The 16,366-nt window shown below is 30.4% G+C and overlaps 1 protein-coding gene across 5 annotated transcripts in view; it reads left to right on the top strand.

The window, feature by feature from the left end:
- The window catches only part of LOC100571749, a 151,771-nt gene extending 136,137 nt beyond the window's left edge, over window positions 1-15,634 (top strand). For 4 of the 5 annotated variants that reach the window (XM_029486791.1, XM_029486792.1, XM_029486793.1 and 1 more), the window contains 2 exons: window positions 5,691-5,969; window positions 14,399-15,634. In XM_029486791.1, coding sequence (XP_029342651.1) covers window positions 5,691-5,969; window positions 14,399-14,602 — 483 coding nt within the window. In that variant the 3' untranslated portion in view covers window positions 14,603-15,634. The remainder of the gene's footprint in view (window positions 1-5,690; window positions 5,970-14,398) is intronic. The other variant, XM_029486794.1, reaches the window with a different exon arrangement.
- Window positions 15,635-16,366: the final 732 nt, after the last annotated feature.

Genomic DNA, 16,366 nt, shown 5'->3' with positions numbered 1-16,366 from the left:
ATATTTATTTTATATACTGCTGGGCGTGTCCGTGAATTTCGTGAGAAAACTAAAATGTTGAGGTCGAATCACGTGCCACATAATATATTATGTCGCATAGTATACCCTACTTTCACGAAAAGGTTGCTAATTATTTTATTTTGTACCTCTGGACAATAAGTTATATGCATCCGGCACTGTCCGTGTACCTTCGTAAATGCTGTTCGATTTAGTCGTATTTGTTTATTTAAGGCCAGTGATTCTGATAATTGCATGCATCAGATATTATATTATATTTCCTACTGATACGGCGAAAATACTAAATAATAGGTAGTTAGGAATCAAAAGTTATTAGCATAATAATATAATAAAACTATTTGTTAGAATAATAAAAATGATGGTTCTTGTGCATATCACTCAAAAGATTCAACTCAAAAGATTCAAAATATCTATACATTTTTTCATATATTAATAAATACCTAATAATAACACATAGCTCACGTGTAAGACTTCTGTGACTTAATTAAACCAAACGTACCAGAAGTGCAAAAAAATTATTTTGCCATACTGTCAGTCGCATATTTATTCCAAGCCTGAGAACTTGGGAAGGAAAATATTAGAATTGACTATAACACTGTTAGGTTTTATTAATTTAATATTACATTATGGCGTGCAGCTCAAACATACCCTTTTAAAGTATATGGCATGCAACTCGAACAGACCCTTTTAACGGTCAAAATGCATTCGGACGATTCTTTTTTCTCGCCTTATAAATTCACTCTGTCCATATTAAATCATAATTCATTTTATATTACACTGTATAATATAATACACCAATTAAAATTCATGTATGAAATACTATTTTAAATGATTATTATTTCATAGTAATATTTCGTTCACGAGAAGCAACTTCCCTCGACGCACACAAAAAAAAAAACCATCCCCACAACTCCTCTCTAGCGATTAAACAACGTCGATGCTAGACTCGCCAACGTTTTGCTATAACTATATAATCATCATCGCCATCATCTTTACATCATCGTCATTATCATCATCATTATTTATCCTACTTCAACTCCCTCTCGTCCGAGATATTCGTTTCCAGACGCAAACCGCACGTCACACACCGTAAAACAATATTGTTTGTTTATGTACGTTTGCAATATATATATATTTTGTAATACGTGGTACATGCACACAATGGTATTATAGTTCCATATTATATTATTTAATGACCTGTGAAATTTTGGTGAAATGAGATTGAGACCTGAGCTAGAAAAACTGGAAATACTTCAAGTACGGTCTAAGACTATAAATCTGTATATAGGTACGGTATTGTGTAAATAATGTTGTAATAATACCATATTATTATAGATTTATAGCCCGAGAACGCGTTTTTGAATTTTGGCTAACTTAAAAATATATACTATGGTAAATCCAAACTTTCCGAATAACGATTAATTAAACAAAAACAAAAAAAAAATGGTAAATTAAAACAAATGAATTCGCATAATCTTCATAAATAAAATTCTAATTTTAATAATAGCAGCGTACTTGTATTTCAGTTTTATATAATGCTGTAATATATATGTAACGTCACGCACCGCATACTGTTATAGTTATACATCTGTCGTGAAAAATAATTCATCATTTTCGAAAAAGATACGTTTGAGTTTATAAGAAATTTGTTTTTGTTTATCATTGATCACGAATACAATTTGGCTTTGGTGACTGAGCCTTCACATAATTTATTAGACTATTATATTGCCAGTAAGATGAATATTAATACACGACCAAGTATACTTATATAATATCGTCCCCGTTCATGCAAAACACAACAAGTCCAAAAATTTTGGAATTTTTGCAACTTTTGCAATTTTTTCAAACTTTAAATGTATACCATATGTAACCACATTTTTTTCTTTCTTATAACATAAATATTTTTCAAACACAACAAGCGTACATAAAATCAAATTTCATCTATCAGACAAGTAGTTGTTAAGTGTAAGGCACAGTATAATATATTGATATTATACCATCATCTACGTTTAATTTATTATTATTATGATGTATATACATATAGAACCATATTGTTATAAATTCTCAATGCGCTATATTGATGTACTGAAACTAAAATAAATTTCCCCCAAGAATATCAGAGGTTGGGGAATCTCAAGAGAGTGATTCACGTCATGTACAGTATACTTATAATACGTTAATAAAACTATGGATGGCTTCATTGTTTCCAAAAAGAGGGAAATCGATTAGGTATTTCAAATTGGCTTTAATAAATACTACCACACACATCTACTGTGGTTTGATATATAAATATTTAATGACAATAAATAATAACAATAACAATAATTCTATGTGTATAGGTGCAACATAATATTATTATCATTTATCATGAACATTAGAAGGTACCTAAAATATTTATTTCACCAGCCATATTTTTATAAACGTACGATATTAAACATACATCACATTCTTGAAATAATAATAATATGTTTGTTCGCTCACAAATATTTCTATTTTATGCAGTCAGTTCTATGTTAATCAAATCACCTTGATAGCTCTAAAACAAATAAAACCAACTACGTACCTACGAACACTACACTATAAGTCTGCAGATTCACTCGAAGAAAAGTCTGCAATCATTGCAAAATATATTATTGATTTTTTCTTTCTTAAATAAAATAACAACAACAACAATAATAATAATATTTAGGTAATAATCAAGGCTATGAATTTAATGCGACAAAATCGATTGAATATTATGTCAAACTATTTCTATTTTTTTTAGAAATATTAGCAAATATTGAAAATAATATTTTTAACTGTAGCCATTTTTGTAAAGATTAATTTACATTCGATGTTATTATAATTTATGGCATTTATGGATTTGAACAATATTAAAATCTATAGTATGTAAGCAATACATTTTTATTCATCGAAAAATGCTGTTATACCTAATTTAAAAATAATAACTGCAAAAACCTCAAAATATAATATTATTTTCACAAATACAAATAAATATTAAATATTATTATTGGAATTAACTATTGAAAGCGGCTACTTGGTAATAATACAAAATATAAGGTCGGCATCCGTAGATTTTCCAAAAATGCTATAATACTCATCAAAAAATATATTACAAATGCGCTCAAATAAAAAAGTATAGTAGTTCGCAAAAGCAAAAACGTTTGTACGTGGTGCACTAAAATAGTATTGACACAGATTATTTTAATACTATTGTTCTATTAAATTTGTGAAACCTATTATAGTGAGTGGTTATATGAAAAACAATATGGTTGATCAAACTTGTGCTAATATCCACTACAAAGTAACAAAGAAAAACAGCCCAACAATAATAAAATAATATAAATTAATAATTATTAAAACTAGTATTGCCCAATGGTCTAAATGACTAAATTTTATCAGAAACACGATATGATTTCATTTTGTGATTTATTTATATGCTTAATTAAAATTAGCATTTTTCGTTTTATGTGGGAAAAAAAGATTTTTATTTTATGTGATTTTACCAGCCTTAATGACAACATATTATGTGTAGGTACATTTTTTTTTTATTCAACTCTACAATAGGACAATAATTTTCCAATCATTTATCTATTGTTCCCCAACTATGTAATACAGATTGAAGTAGTATACATTTGTATGTTCACAGTACGTTTGCTCATGAATTTTCCACTTACACAAAATATTTACCGTATTTTAAATTACAGGGAGATTGCACACTCAAAATCGGTTTTGCCTCTTACTCGAAAATATTTTCCATATACCTACACACCAACGTTTTTTTACCCAAACTTTATTATAAAACTGAAATAATTATTTCAAGTAAAGAACACAAATTATTAAATAAAATTTTTTTTTTTTATTGTTATAAATTAATTCTTAATTATATTTACACAAGTTTTCTTTCTTCTCTAATAAAACTCAGTAAAAGGTACATATTCTACAATGTGATTATGAATTAATAAACAATGAGCAGTTACACCTGTAAGCGATTCTGATGCTTCAATTTTCAATTAATTATCCACTGCTGAGGCTGTGGCTGAATCGTTCTGTTATGAAGTATCGATAACTATAATTGGAGCGTTTAATAGAAAAGTAGGAAATATCATCGGGTTCCGCATACTTTTTTCATAGTAGATTCTTGAAACTATGTATATATATATCATATAAAAATTTGAAATATTTCAGTTTTATAATTAATTTTGGTGTGTATTCGTTAAATATTTTCCAGTAAGTGGCAAAACCGATTTTAAGTGTGTAATCTCCCTGTAAAATGCTATACGGTAAATATTTTTGTGAGAGGAGAGAATTCGTGAACAAAAATTGCGAAATCTCACTGTAAAACTCTATACGGTAAATATTTTTGTGTGAATGATAAATAGGTGGACAGCGTGGTGTAAATAATCTCCACGAGATGCGTGTGATACGGTAAAATCAGTGTGCTCTGAGCGGACATTATCGCTTGAAAATTGTGTAATTACCAAGGAGAAAAAAACTAACGTACTGTGAACATACAAATGTATACTTCTGGTTGATTCATTTAACATAAAGTAACTTTTACGTTTACGTTTAACTTAATTATTTTTTACATAATTTTAAACAATGAAAAAACAAAATTTTTCAAAGAATAATATTTTTATTTTTTTAAGGAAAATATTCATTTATATTTACTTAATTCTTTATTCTAAAGCAGAATATTTTTTGGAGTACTTGGTAGTATAAAAATCGAAATTTGAATGAGTAGTTTATGACATTTTGTAAGAATTTAAATTTCAGATGAGCGGTATAGAGTGGTACATATATTCGATATCCCACAGAACGTTGGGCCCCTACAACTCCACTTTAAATACTTATAAAGTTGTGACTAATAAGTTACTAGTCCAAAATTTGATTTACGCCGTATCTCACATAAATGCGGCGAGTGCGTGTGCATTCTATTCTTACCAGCATTTTTTGTCGCAGTGCGGTGCGTCCGAATGTCCGATGCGGCAAAACAGAAGCCTTTTTGTTTTTTGCTCGCCGAATTCACGTAATTAAGACACGGCATTATAGTTCGAAATACTCCGAATAATATTCTGCTAAGGAATATCATTTTACTTTTCCATAAATGTTGTTTTGTAATCAGTGGCGTCATTTGGAGGGGGGACATTTCCCCCCCCCCCCTTGTAATTAGCGGGCCGCTGTCGGGCCAGGTATGGGCTAGTTTTGGGCCTTTATATAGTAGCTAATAGGTAATATATTTAAGTAACCTCTACATATATTATGTATTAATTATTTAGTTATTGTTATGTCACAAAAAAATGGGTTACTTACCTGTATGCTTATGATTTTAACCTTTGATACTAACTAGTAAGTATACGATTATGTATAAGGAGGGTATTTGTATTGAGATAAAAATGCAATATTGTAATGTAAATGTTAGCGAGCTTTTTTTTCAGTTATATTTTGGGCTGGTCAAAAATGTTGCCCCCCCCTCTCAAAAACTGAAATGACGCCACTATTTGTAATGACATAAAATTATGTAAAAAATGTTTTCTCAAAAATGTCAGTGTTACTAACGTAGTTATTAACGTACTCACTACGCCCGGTAAAGACATAGTTAATGTACAACATTAAAAGTGCTTGATTTCAATACCGTCGACAATAGTTAATACGATACCTTCGACGTACTGTCGTTGCTGCAGGTGACGCTGCACGTGGCCAATGGCCATTCGTTCGTCAACGCCATGCTGTTCCTGGTGCTGCACCGGGGACTCCGGCAAGCGGCCGCCGACGCTTGCTGCACCAGCATGTCCACGGTGGCCAGGTGGCTGACGGCCGGGTGGTCGCCGGAACCGTACACGCTGGACGCATCGGTGCCGGGCATGTCGCCCGAGCCCGTGTTGGCCGCGCCGCCGCCACCGCCGCCCACCAGTCTGCCGGCGTACACCATTCGGCACACTTCGATGAGGGTGAGTCACAATAATATTATACGATGGTCAGCGCGATATTATTATTGATATTATCGTACCGTCGAGGCGAGAGAAATGCGTTGGCTCGGGTCGGGTTTGGATGGGTATGGCGTCATATTGCCGCTTTGGCGGGGTGGTGTTGTGTGGATATGTGACAGAGTTCTAGGCACTTATATTGTAGAAAACGGAATTCAAAATGTCGAAAAGGTCGACGGAAAAGGACGTCTTATTCGGTGTGCACTTGTGCACTTTGCCAGATTGGCCTTGCCGAGCTGGCGGCGTGGGTGTGCAATAGGGTTACTAAGGGGCAGCGCCATAGGGGAATTTGCGGGAACCGAGACAAAATGATTTCTCGGGGTTTAAAAGTTCGAATATTTTCATTATATTTTTATACACCACCCGTGTGCTTAGTAATATATATAATATATCATGCAGATGCAGTATTCTATATCGTATACCTACCCAATTTGTCATATTTTGATATTATTATATAGATATGTTATTTATACTTCTTATTTATATGTGGAAACTCTTTTATATTATATAAGAATCGATATGAAAAAATAAATAATTTTAAGTTGTACTATAAAATCATTAAAGGATAAAATATGTATAATACCTTTTGACAAATGTTAGTAGATATAAATATAAAAGATAAAAAAAATCAGGATACACTACACTATGTAAAACTCTATTCATATTAATAATACAATGTCGGTTAATTTTATTTTTATAATTTACATTTTAGCATAATGATTAGGCACCTATATAAATTACATTTTTTTACATTTTATTACATTTTAATCGGTTATGATACCAGACAACGGAGCATAGGACACATGTCCCTGGTTGGCCTGAGGCTTCTCCTGAATTGTCGTTTTATTTATAATATACCAAATAAGACCGTGAGAGAATTTTCAATCACCCACGTCTGCTGCAATGGCACTCTGTCGAAATTGTTATATTTTTAAAATTTAGCTTCTATTATAATAGTGTACTATAATAGCACTATTCCTATATCCCGAACGAAGCGCCTCGCTAAACAGCGATTGGGCGTTGCGCACTTTTACCTACAAAAAACCTTACACGATTGCGAATTTTTACTTTTTCCTATATTTTAAGAAACCCCGAGACGATTACGCACGACAAATATTCTATATTGTAAGTTTTAAAAAATTCATAGGTTGTCTAATGATATCAATAATTATTTACATACACTACTAATACTTAGTCTATAGGTACTATAATATATAATATATACCTAAATGAAAATATGAAATATCAGTAGAGTAGGTACTGAATTGTTTATAAATTTATAATATTATGTGGGTATATTAAACAATAGTATAATTATTATTATTTGTATTATACAATTTATTATAACGTGGTAGGAATGTAAGAAATTATATGAGTACTATATCCTATAAGCGAATTTCTTAAATTATAGTTTTGTGTTTTCATAAATAATAATAATAATAATAATAATAATAATAATTTATTTTTGCAATAAAACAATTTTTTACATCAAAATATCAAATGAAAATATAATATTGCAGCACCCTCGGTAAGCAAAGCTTGTGCTGGGGGAGTAGTTTTTAAGGATATAAATAAAATAAAACAATACATAAAATAAAACAATATAATAATACAATATTTTGGTATGAATGAAAAAACTAGTATGTGTATTCAAAATATGGAATATAGTGCATTTTTTCCATTTTAAAGTATCATATTAACTAACAGAAATAAATTAATATAAATTCAATACATATAATAGTAAATAATTGAATTTAACATTTTAGAAAATATTATAAAATGACAAAAAAAAATACATTAACTTTAAGCACAATCTAAATTTCAAATATTAACGTGTTTCTTAAATCTAATTAAATAACTAAAATTATTTATATTAATATTAAAAGTTGAACACAATATTTTAGACCTATATACAATACACTATTTCGTCCATAAACTTTTACACAATTTAGTAAATGTATATTAATATTATGTTTAAATCTAGTTTTGTGTTCTAATCAAAAATAGGAATTAAGTGTTTATATTTATATAACTGGATTAAAACAGAGAAGTTATAAATAAATTTAAGATTTTTCACATTTAGCTCTTTGAATATTATTGCTGTACTAGTTAAAATAGGTAGATTTAATAAATATTGTGTGATACGATTTATAGTAATATTTAATTTATTTAAATGATTATTAAAAGTTCCTCCCCTAAGAGATATGCCATAAGAATAAAAAGATTGAACTGAAGTTAAATATATAATTATTTTATATTATTAATAAAAATATATCTAGCTTCTTTGAGAATATAGAAAAATTGGCGTAATTTATTATTGAATGAAATAATATGCTTATCCCATTTTAATTTATAATCTAAAAATAATCCTAGATATTTTATTTTTGTACTTCTTCAATATTTGGACAATTTGAAAGGCATAAACAATTTAAATTTGATACACATTTCAATGAATGGACAGTTAAATTGTAATTTATAAGAATGTTAGATGAATTTATCTCAAAACAAATAAATTTAGATTTAGATAAATTCAATTTTAATTTATTTGTATAGAACCAAAAATACTCATTATTTAAGAGTTTATTTGATTTATTTAATAAATTATCAATTGATTTTTCAGTATCTAATATAGCTGTGTCATCAGCAAAACTGAATAATTCAATATTAGTATTTTTTTGTATTTTTAAAAGATAATTTATAAAAATAATGAATAAAAGAGGGCCCAATACTGTGCCTTGGAAACACCACAAGTTATATTACGTAATTCACTTAGGGTATCATCTATTTTTACTGTTTGAGTTCTTTCACTTAAAAATGATTTTATAAGATTATTTGGCATTCCTCTAATGCTAGATTGATCCAATTTATTTAATAATATCTTATGATCAACACAATCAAACGCTTTTTGAATATCAAGGAAAATACCTAATACTATGTTGTTCTTATCCATATTATTCCTAATAAAGCTATCAATCTCAAAAAGTGTATCTGTTGTTGATAAACCAGATTTGAATCCAAAAATCCAAATTGTTTATTTGAAAAGAAGGATATTTTATTTAAAAAATTTATTATTCTGACTATTATATATTTTTCGAAAATTTTTGATCACGTTAAGGATAAAGTGATTGGTCTGTAATTACCACACGATAATCTATCTCCTAATTTAAATAAAGGTATAATCGTACATTTTTTAAAAGTTGATGGATATTTTTCAGTTAATAATGATTTATTAAAAATTAATGATAATGGTAAGGAAATCGATACAGCTATTTTTTTTAAGTAAAAAATGTGTTAAATTATTTTCATAAAAGGAAGTATGATTTTTAATTTTTGCTAGAAGGTTTGAAATTTCCTCTGTTTTATTTGGTTTCAAAAATATGGTGTCTTTGGAAATATTATTTTCAATTAATGATACATTATCGTTGACCAAATGTTCAATGTCAAAACTTGAAGCACCGTTTATGAAATAATCATCAATAGTATATTAAAAATCTCAAAACTAGATTCACTATAAATAATACCATATTTATTTTTAATCTTATTTATTTATATTTTTATTTGGTTTTCCTATGATCTCATTTATACTATTCCAAATTTGTATGGTACTGGATTGAGAGCTTTGTAATCTGTTTTGATAGTATAGTTGTTTGGATTTTCGCAATAATAAATTAAAAATATTCCTGTCGGAAATGTATTGTTTTTTGAAATGAGTGTCAAAAGGCCTGGTTCTCAATTTAGCTAATAACTTTTCTCTATTTCTAATAGAAATAATAATTCCAGAAGTAATCCATTTTTTTAGTTTTAAAAATGTTTTTAGTTTATAATTTGTTTCGGGAGAAGATTAATAGTTAATAAATTCGCTAATTTTAGAATTAAAAACATCAACCATAGTATCAACATTATCATAATCCAAACACGAATGCCAATTTCCTGTTTTTATTAGTAATTTTAAATTAGCGGTGTATATTTTATCTGGTCTTACAATTGTTTTTTTAGGATTTTTATCGTCAACGTATGAATCAGATAATATCAATATTATTGCAAAATGATCTGTTAAACCTGAATACCTGATCTCAAAATATGAGAAATAATTTTATTGGATTCAATATTATTAGTAAAAATATGGTCAATGCATGTTGTAGAGTGATTAGACTCTAGTAAAATTATTTATCTATGGTAAAAAACCATTTTTAGCCATTATATTTAAATAGTGATTACAATTATTTGAAATTTTCATTATATTAATAGTAATGTCGGCGCAATAAATACTAAACATTTTTTTATTTATTTGTGGTAAAAATAAATCTAACCTTTATAAAAAAATGTTCAATATCAACATTAGGTGGCCTATATAATATGCAAATTATTGAAAATATTAGGACGTCTACTTAATTATAAGATAAATAGAATTATAATTTGATAATACTTGTTTTTCAATTTGTATTATAATAAAAGAATCTCTAACAAAGATAGTCACCCCATCACTTTTATTGAAAGTACCTAAAGAATTTATCGTTTAGTATCCATTTAGTTTGTATTACAAACGTAAACTAGCCACATTTCACATAAAATAATAATACTAAAATATTTTTTAACAGAGCTGTGTAAAGCTACCAATCCATTGAAATGTGCATTAATACTACTGATATTTAATTGAAAAATCGATAAATCGTTATTATTTAATGATATGTCATTTAAACTATTTATATAAGTGCAATTTATATTATTTATATTAAGGTAGTTATCAAAATCTAGAATATTAAATACAGAATACTAACCCGCTAATTTATACAATTGCAAAAAACATTTTTTATAATTTATTAACATCTTGAAGTGATTTAACTTTCAAAATTTTGGCATCTTCATTTTTTCTTACGAGAATATTGGAATTTGATATTTATAAATATAAAAACTAAAAATAATCAACATAGTACGTGTTGTGTTTTCTCAAATATAAAAAAGTAAAAAATGTGCATAAGTGTTGCGAATCTTATGGGTAAAAAGTGCGCAATCTTATTGTACCGTATCAGCTGTATAATACTTTGCTTACTTATTCAGTGGTCTTAATTATTCTTATAACAATATCATACATCATTATTATATGTTTGTCGGCGGTGGAGGTTCTCAGAGACGGATGACGAATGGAGAACCGCTGGCTGGCCGGTTACCCGCCCTTCTGAACTCGTGTACATAGTATATACATAATATCATATAAATATTTATTTCACATGTAAATATATAACTATTGTAACACAAATTCAACACAGCATAAAGCTCTACGGTGTACGAGCACCATGTGATGGATGTGGACTCGGAAGTAGATCCAGTGACGCGTGATGAGAGAGATCCGGCGTATATTATAATAATATGTACTTACCAGTCTATGTCGTTGTAATAATATTATATTATTGTCTTCCGCGAAATTTTCACTTTGTCATCTCGCTCACCTCCTCGGCTCCTCCCTAAACCAACTCATCATACCTATACATTATATAATATGGTATACCGCGAACTGTGGAACCGTGAAACCTATAACCTGTATATATACTATATAGGTATTATAACAGCCAAAAAATATTCTATAGCCGAAACTCTAAAATAGTATTAAATGTTTATCACCATTTTGTTATATATTTTTTGTACGAAATAGATTCTGCATAATATTATGTAATATCGACACAACTCCGGAGTCGCAGAACTTCTAAAAAATCGCTTTGAGTTCACGCTTAACTATAAAACAATACGGGAACCCCACACAAAATTTGACTAAAAATGCTGGGATTAATAAGAGCTCTGCGCGTAAATATAAAAATTGTGAGAAACAATAGTATAACCAACATTAATATTAAGATTATGTGGTTGTTATTCTATATAGACTCGAGACAGTTTTTAACTGTATAGGGACATCATCGACCAACATTTTAATGAAAAATTATATCACATTTAAGATTTGAGAAAACCATCCTATCATAATAATCATTCAGTATATTTTACTATAGTATCGTACTTTCTAGATTTATCTTCGATCAAAAAGTACACTAGTTTTATGTGAAATGTGTGATATTATTTAAATTTAAAATATAATAATATATACCTATTATAATGCCTTTACATAATAATACCTTCGTGAATTTTATGCAAATCTGACCACTGAAATTAATTCATCTCTCATATAAATGATATGTTAGGTAACTACTAATTAGCATACGTCATATTCTCAGGGGCGTATTTTGCATTTTCTCGAGGGGATGAAAAATTATATTTTTGGATGTTCACTTTACTTATGATAAAAATAACACACTCCCAAACGTAAAAAAATATATTTTTTTAAATATATAATAATATTCTTCGAAGCAAAGTTATCAATAAACTATTTTCTACTTCTTTGCGGCGTGTTAACAACGCTATATGGATTGAACAATGAACACGATGATTTTATAATTTCGATCATTATAGTATAAAAAATAAGTATAAAATAATTTCATCATCTGTTATTCTGATAATCATTCAATCGCGTATTATCACTGCAATACCGCACTTATCGCAAATCTATAAATTTGATAACACGTTTATAACGCATATTGTAAAAATTAATATATTATAGATTGTTTTAAATAACTAGAATTTACAATAGTGAGAAAAAAATAGGTCAAAAGGGTATATTATTATATCCCCCCATATCATCCTCCATAAATAAACACCTGCATGATCAATGTCTATGCGTTATATTATATTTTTGGGATAATATAAGTACCATCTATAATATGATAAATGAATAATACGTATAACGCCATCCCTTGTGTAATAATTTGTCCGGTGTCGTCGTTTTCGGATCGCGATGATGAGTTCTTATAATTTTAATTCAATCAAACACTGCAGTTGTAGTATAATATAGGTACCTACCTACAATAATTAACGTCTGACTATAATAATCAAACAGCCCCGCGCTTTTATAAAATTCGTGGTGTTATTTTTATTTCAAACACTGCAAACACATTATTTTAAACAAAACAAAAAATCATTTTTTTTTTAATTAACCGGCACTGACTTGGTGGTCCTCCCACGTGTGACCTTATTTTATCATGTCCGTGGGTTTTCATAAATTAGCATTTACATTTTGCATAAAAGTAATATTATCCTACCTTTCAATTTATTGCGCAAAAGATAATTTTGACCCGAAATCATGATATTTTTTGTGCCGTCATTTGAAAACTAGTATTATAAATGAGTTTGTGTAAAATAGCTGTGTACAAATTTCATCAAAATCAAATAAAACAGGTGCTGAAACGTTTTATTGAAATATGATAATCCATGGGGCAATAAAAATATTTATATTCAAACAATTTTCGATTAAAGTAAATATTGTATTTCTTAAAAACTGTTCACGTTTGTAAAAATACACTGTACAGTAATTTATATAGGTACACATAATATTAAATATATTATAAAAAAACAAAAATGCAAGGTAAATAAAAAAATATTTATGTAATATTTTTGCTGACTCTAAAAGAAAAACTACCTCTATAATATTCCTAACCGGTAAACATTACTGCTCATTTTTCGTTTATATTATCTTTCATATGAGTCTTTATTTTTGGGAAGTAAATTATTATTATTTTAAATTGTTTATACAACTTATTATACTCGCGGATTAAACGAATATAATATACTTGTTGCTTTTGTTTTTTTTATAGTAAATCATAAAATGTATTTTTTATTGAAGTTACTTGTTTCAATTTCGCATTTGATTTTTAACATTCTAGCCTAATCAAAAATAGCAAAGTTAATATATATAACTATCTATATAATGTTACAAATATCTTATGGGGATCGATTGCGGACAGTTATTTTAGCCGAAACATACCAATCTTTCTTCCATCATACTGATCGATCTAGTAATGCGACACTAGTTTTTAAAACTCATTTGAATTCCTTATTATGTCTACTTGAGATCGGTTAGTCCGATTTCCCAAATTTCACCCCCCCCCCCTCCAAAATTATACATTTAGTTTGAAATTTCTGAATTTAAATCAGAAAACTTAAAATGTGGATTGACCGATCTCAAGTAGACATTATAACAAATTCGGATCAGTTTTCTGAAATATTATCGCATTATTAGATCGATCGGTAGGATGGAAAAAGTTCTTATAATTGAGAATAAAATATATTGTTTACTGTTCGCGCACGCAACGCCGAGGTAAGGACTAGGGATTTGTACAAGCACGTGCGGGAGCGCTATGCAATTTCTTTTACACAAACTAATGATCACTTACTACGCACACATTTGCAATATTATTATATTATAATAATAAAATTATAATTTATAATATTCTATAATAGTAACAAATGGTTTAAATAATTATTTTTAATTGTATTTTTAATGTGTTACACAGACAAGGTCGATGAATCGTTTCCCGGCGGCCCATCATCGGGATCTGCACCACGACTACCATTCGTCGCATCCCAACCTACACGACATGTCGGGCATCAACATGGGTCGGTTGTACAACAGTCATGAGTACCTGCCGAACGATTACCGCCGATACAACCACTACTACCATCACCGGGAAACGCCACCGTGCTCGTCGCCCGAATGATTTTATTTCGCGTCATCGTCGTCATCATCGTCGTCGTCGTCGTCGTCTTTCCCGCGTGTTCGTATCGTTCCCGTTTCGCGGCCTCCGGGCCGTCGTCACCCGAATAAATCGTAAAAATAAAATCCATAAAAAATAAATAAATCTTCCGAAATCATTCTTCCGCGCGCGAGCGCGTCTAGGACTTAGGAGGCGGCGGTGGCGGCGGTGGCGGTGGCAGCGGTGGCAGTGTCGGAGGTGGCAGGCGGTTCGGTCATATAAAGCGCCCCCCTCCCCCCCACGACTACGAGGGGATTTCACCCGCTCACGACTCTGACCGCCCCCACGACTTTGGCGGCGGCGGCGGTGGATATCGAACGAACGACCGCGACAGACCGACCGAACGGCGGCGAACCGAAAATCCGCTCGCAGAACGACGTGGGCACAAATGCACGCAGTATTATTATACGTACACTGTGATATAATTATTATACCATATCGTCTTTACGTCGTACAATAACTGTCTCCGCGTATTTATAATAATATATGCTGACCACGGCCAATATTTACAAGTAGGTAGGTATATGTATATGTATTAATATATTATTATGTTATACATAGTACATACCCATTACCTATTTAAATCAATCTTCGCGAGTCTCATACCGTTCCGCTCGTTTGTTTTTCGAATTTACCTCACACGCCGCGCCACCGCCATCTCGGACCCCCCCCCCCTTTCGACGCCACTCCCGCGTATCCCGCACTCAACCACTTTGGCCTACTTTTCGACAACCGTCGCCGTCGTCCCCGGAAATACCGCTCACCGGGCGCTCAGCCTGTTTTCGAATATATACGTTTTTGTGCTAGCACGTTCTCATCATTATTTTTTACTCTATTAAATATACATTATGTTATATTATAAAAAAAACCATTACCATTATTATTATTATTATTATTATTATTGTATGTCTATTATATTGTGTCCATGATTTACGTTTTTTGTGAAACATCAAAGTAAAACATCTATATCTATAAACACTTGAATCCAATCTATAATACTCGTATTTTGTTTTTGATTTTCGACATAGATCGATATGTTAGCGTAAGTACAACAGTACCTAAAATACTTATGTGAGTACTTCCTATATATACCTACGACGGTTGCAGAATGTCAAGACCCACAAGCACGAACACTCATCTGCGGCCTTTATACTATATATATATATAATTTCGCTGGTCCCGGCGTCGGTCGAAAGTTTTCGGAGCTTTTGCGAAGCTTTTGACGCAGCGGACGCTGAGAAAAAGAGATATTATATATATAAGTTACTTATTCGTAGTGACCTATTCGTGGAACACCCCGTATTACCTATATGTATATATATATATACAATGTGGTATACCTGCCCCGCAACTTTCGAAAAGTTCTGCACCCGAAATTCACGATGAAACGACGAGGGAGAAAACCGATACCAACGAGTTCATCGCCTGCTGCTCGCATGTATACGCGTATTATTGTTATAAAAGTACCACAAAGTTATTCAAAATGAATCATCTGTGATGCTTTACACCACCTGGCTTCCTAGGTCACCTGATCTTACGCCATGTTACTACTGCTTCTTTTGGGGATACTGTGTTAAAGATAATGTGTAGTATCATCCCATATTGTCATCGACCACAGAGGAGCTATGCAATTAGTGGGTTCGATATTATAACGGCATATCATGGGCATTAAAATGATTATTTGAGTTCCGACTAGATGGGTTCAGGCCTTCGGGGTGTATACGTGTG

Source organism: Acyrthosiphon pisum, chromosome A1, assembly GCF_005508785.2.
Source record: "Acyrthosiphon pisum isolate AL4f chromosome A1, pea_aphid_22Mar2018_4r6ur, whole genome shotgun sequence".
NCBI lineage: Eukaryota > Metazoa > Arthropoda > Insecta > Hemiptera > Aphididae > Acyrthosiphon > Acyrthosiphon pisum.
Note: the sequence above shows the minus strand (reverse complement) of the source record. Positions and strands in the feature narration are given on the sequence as shown.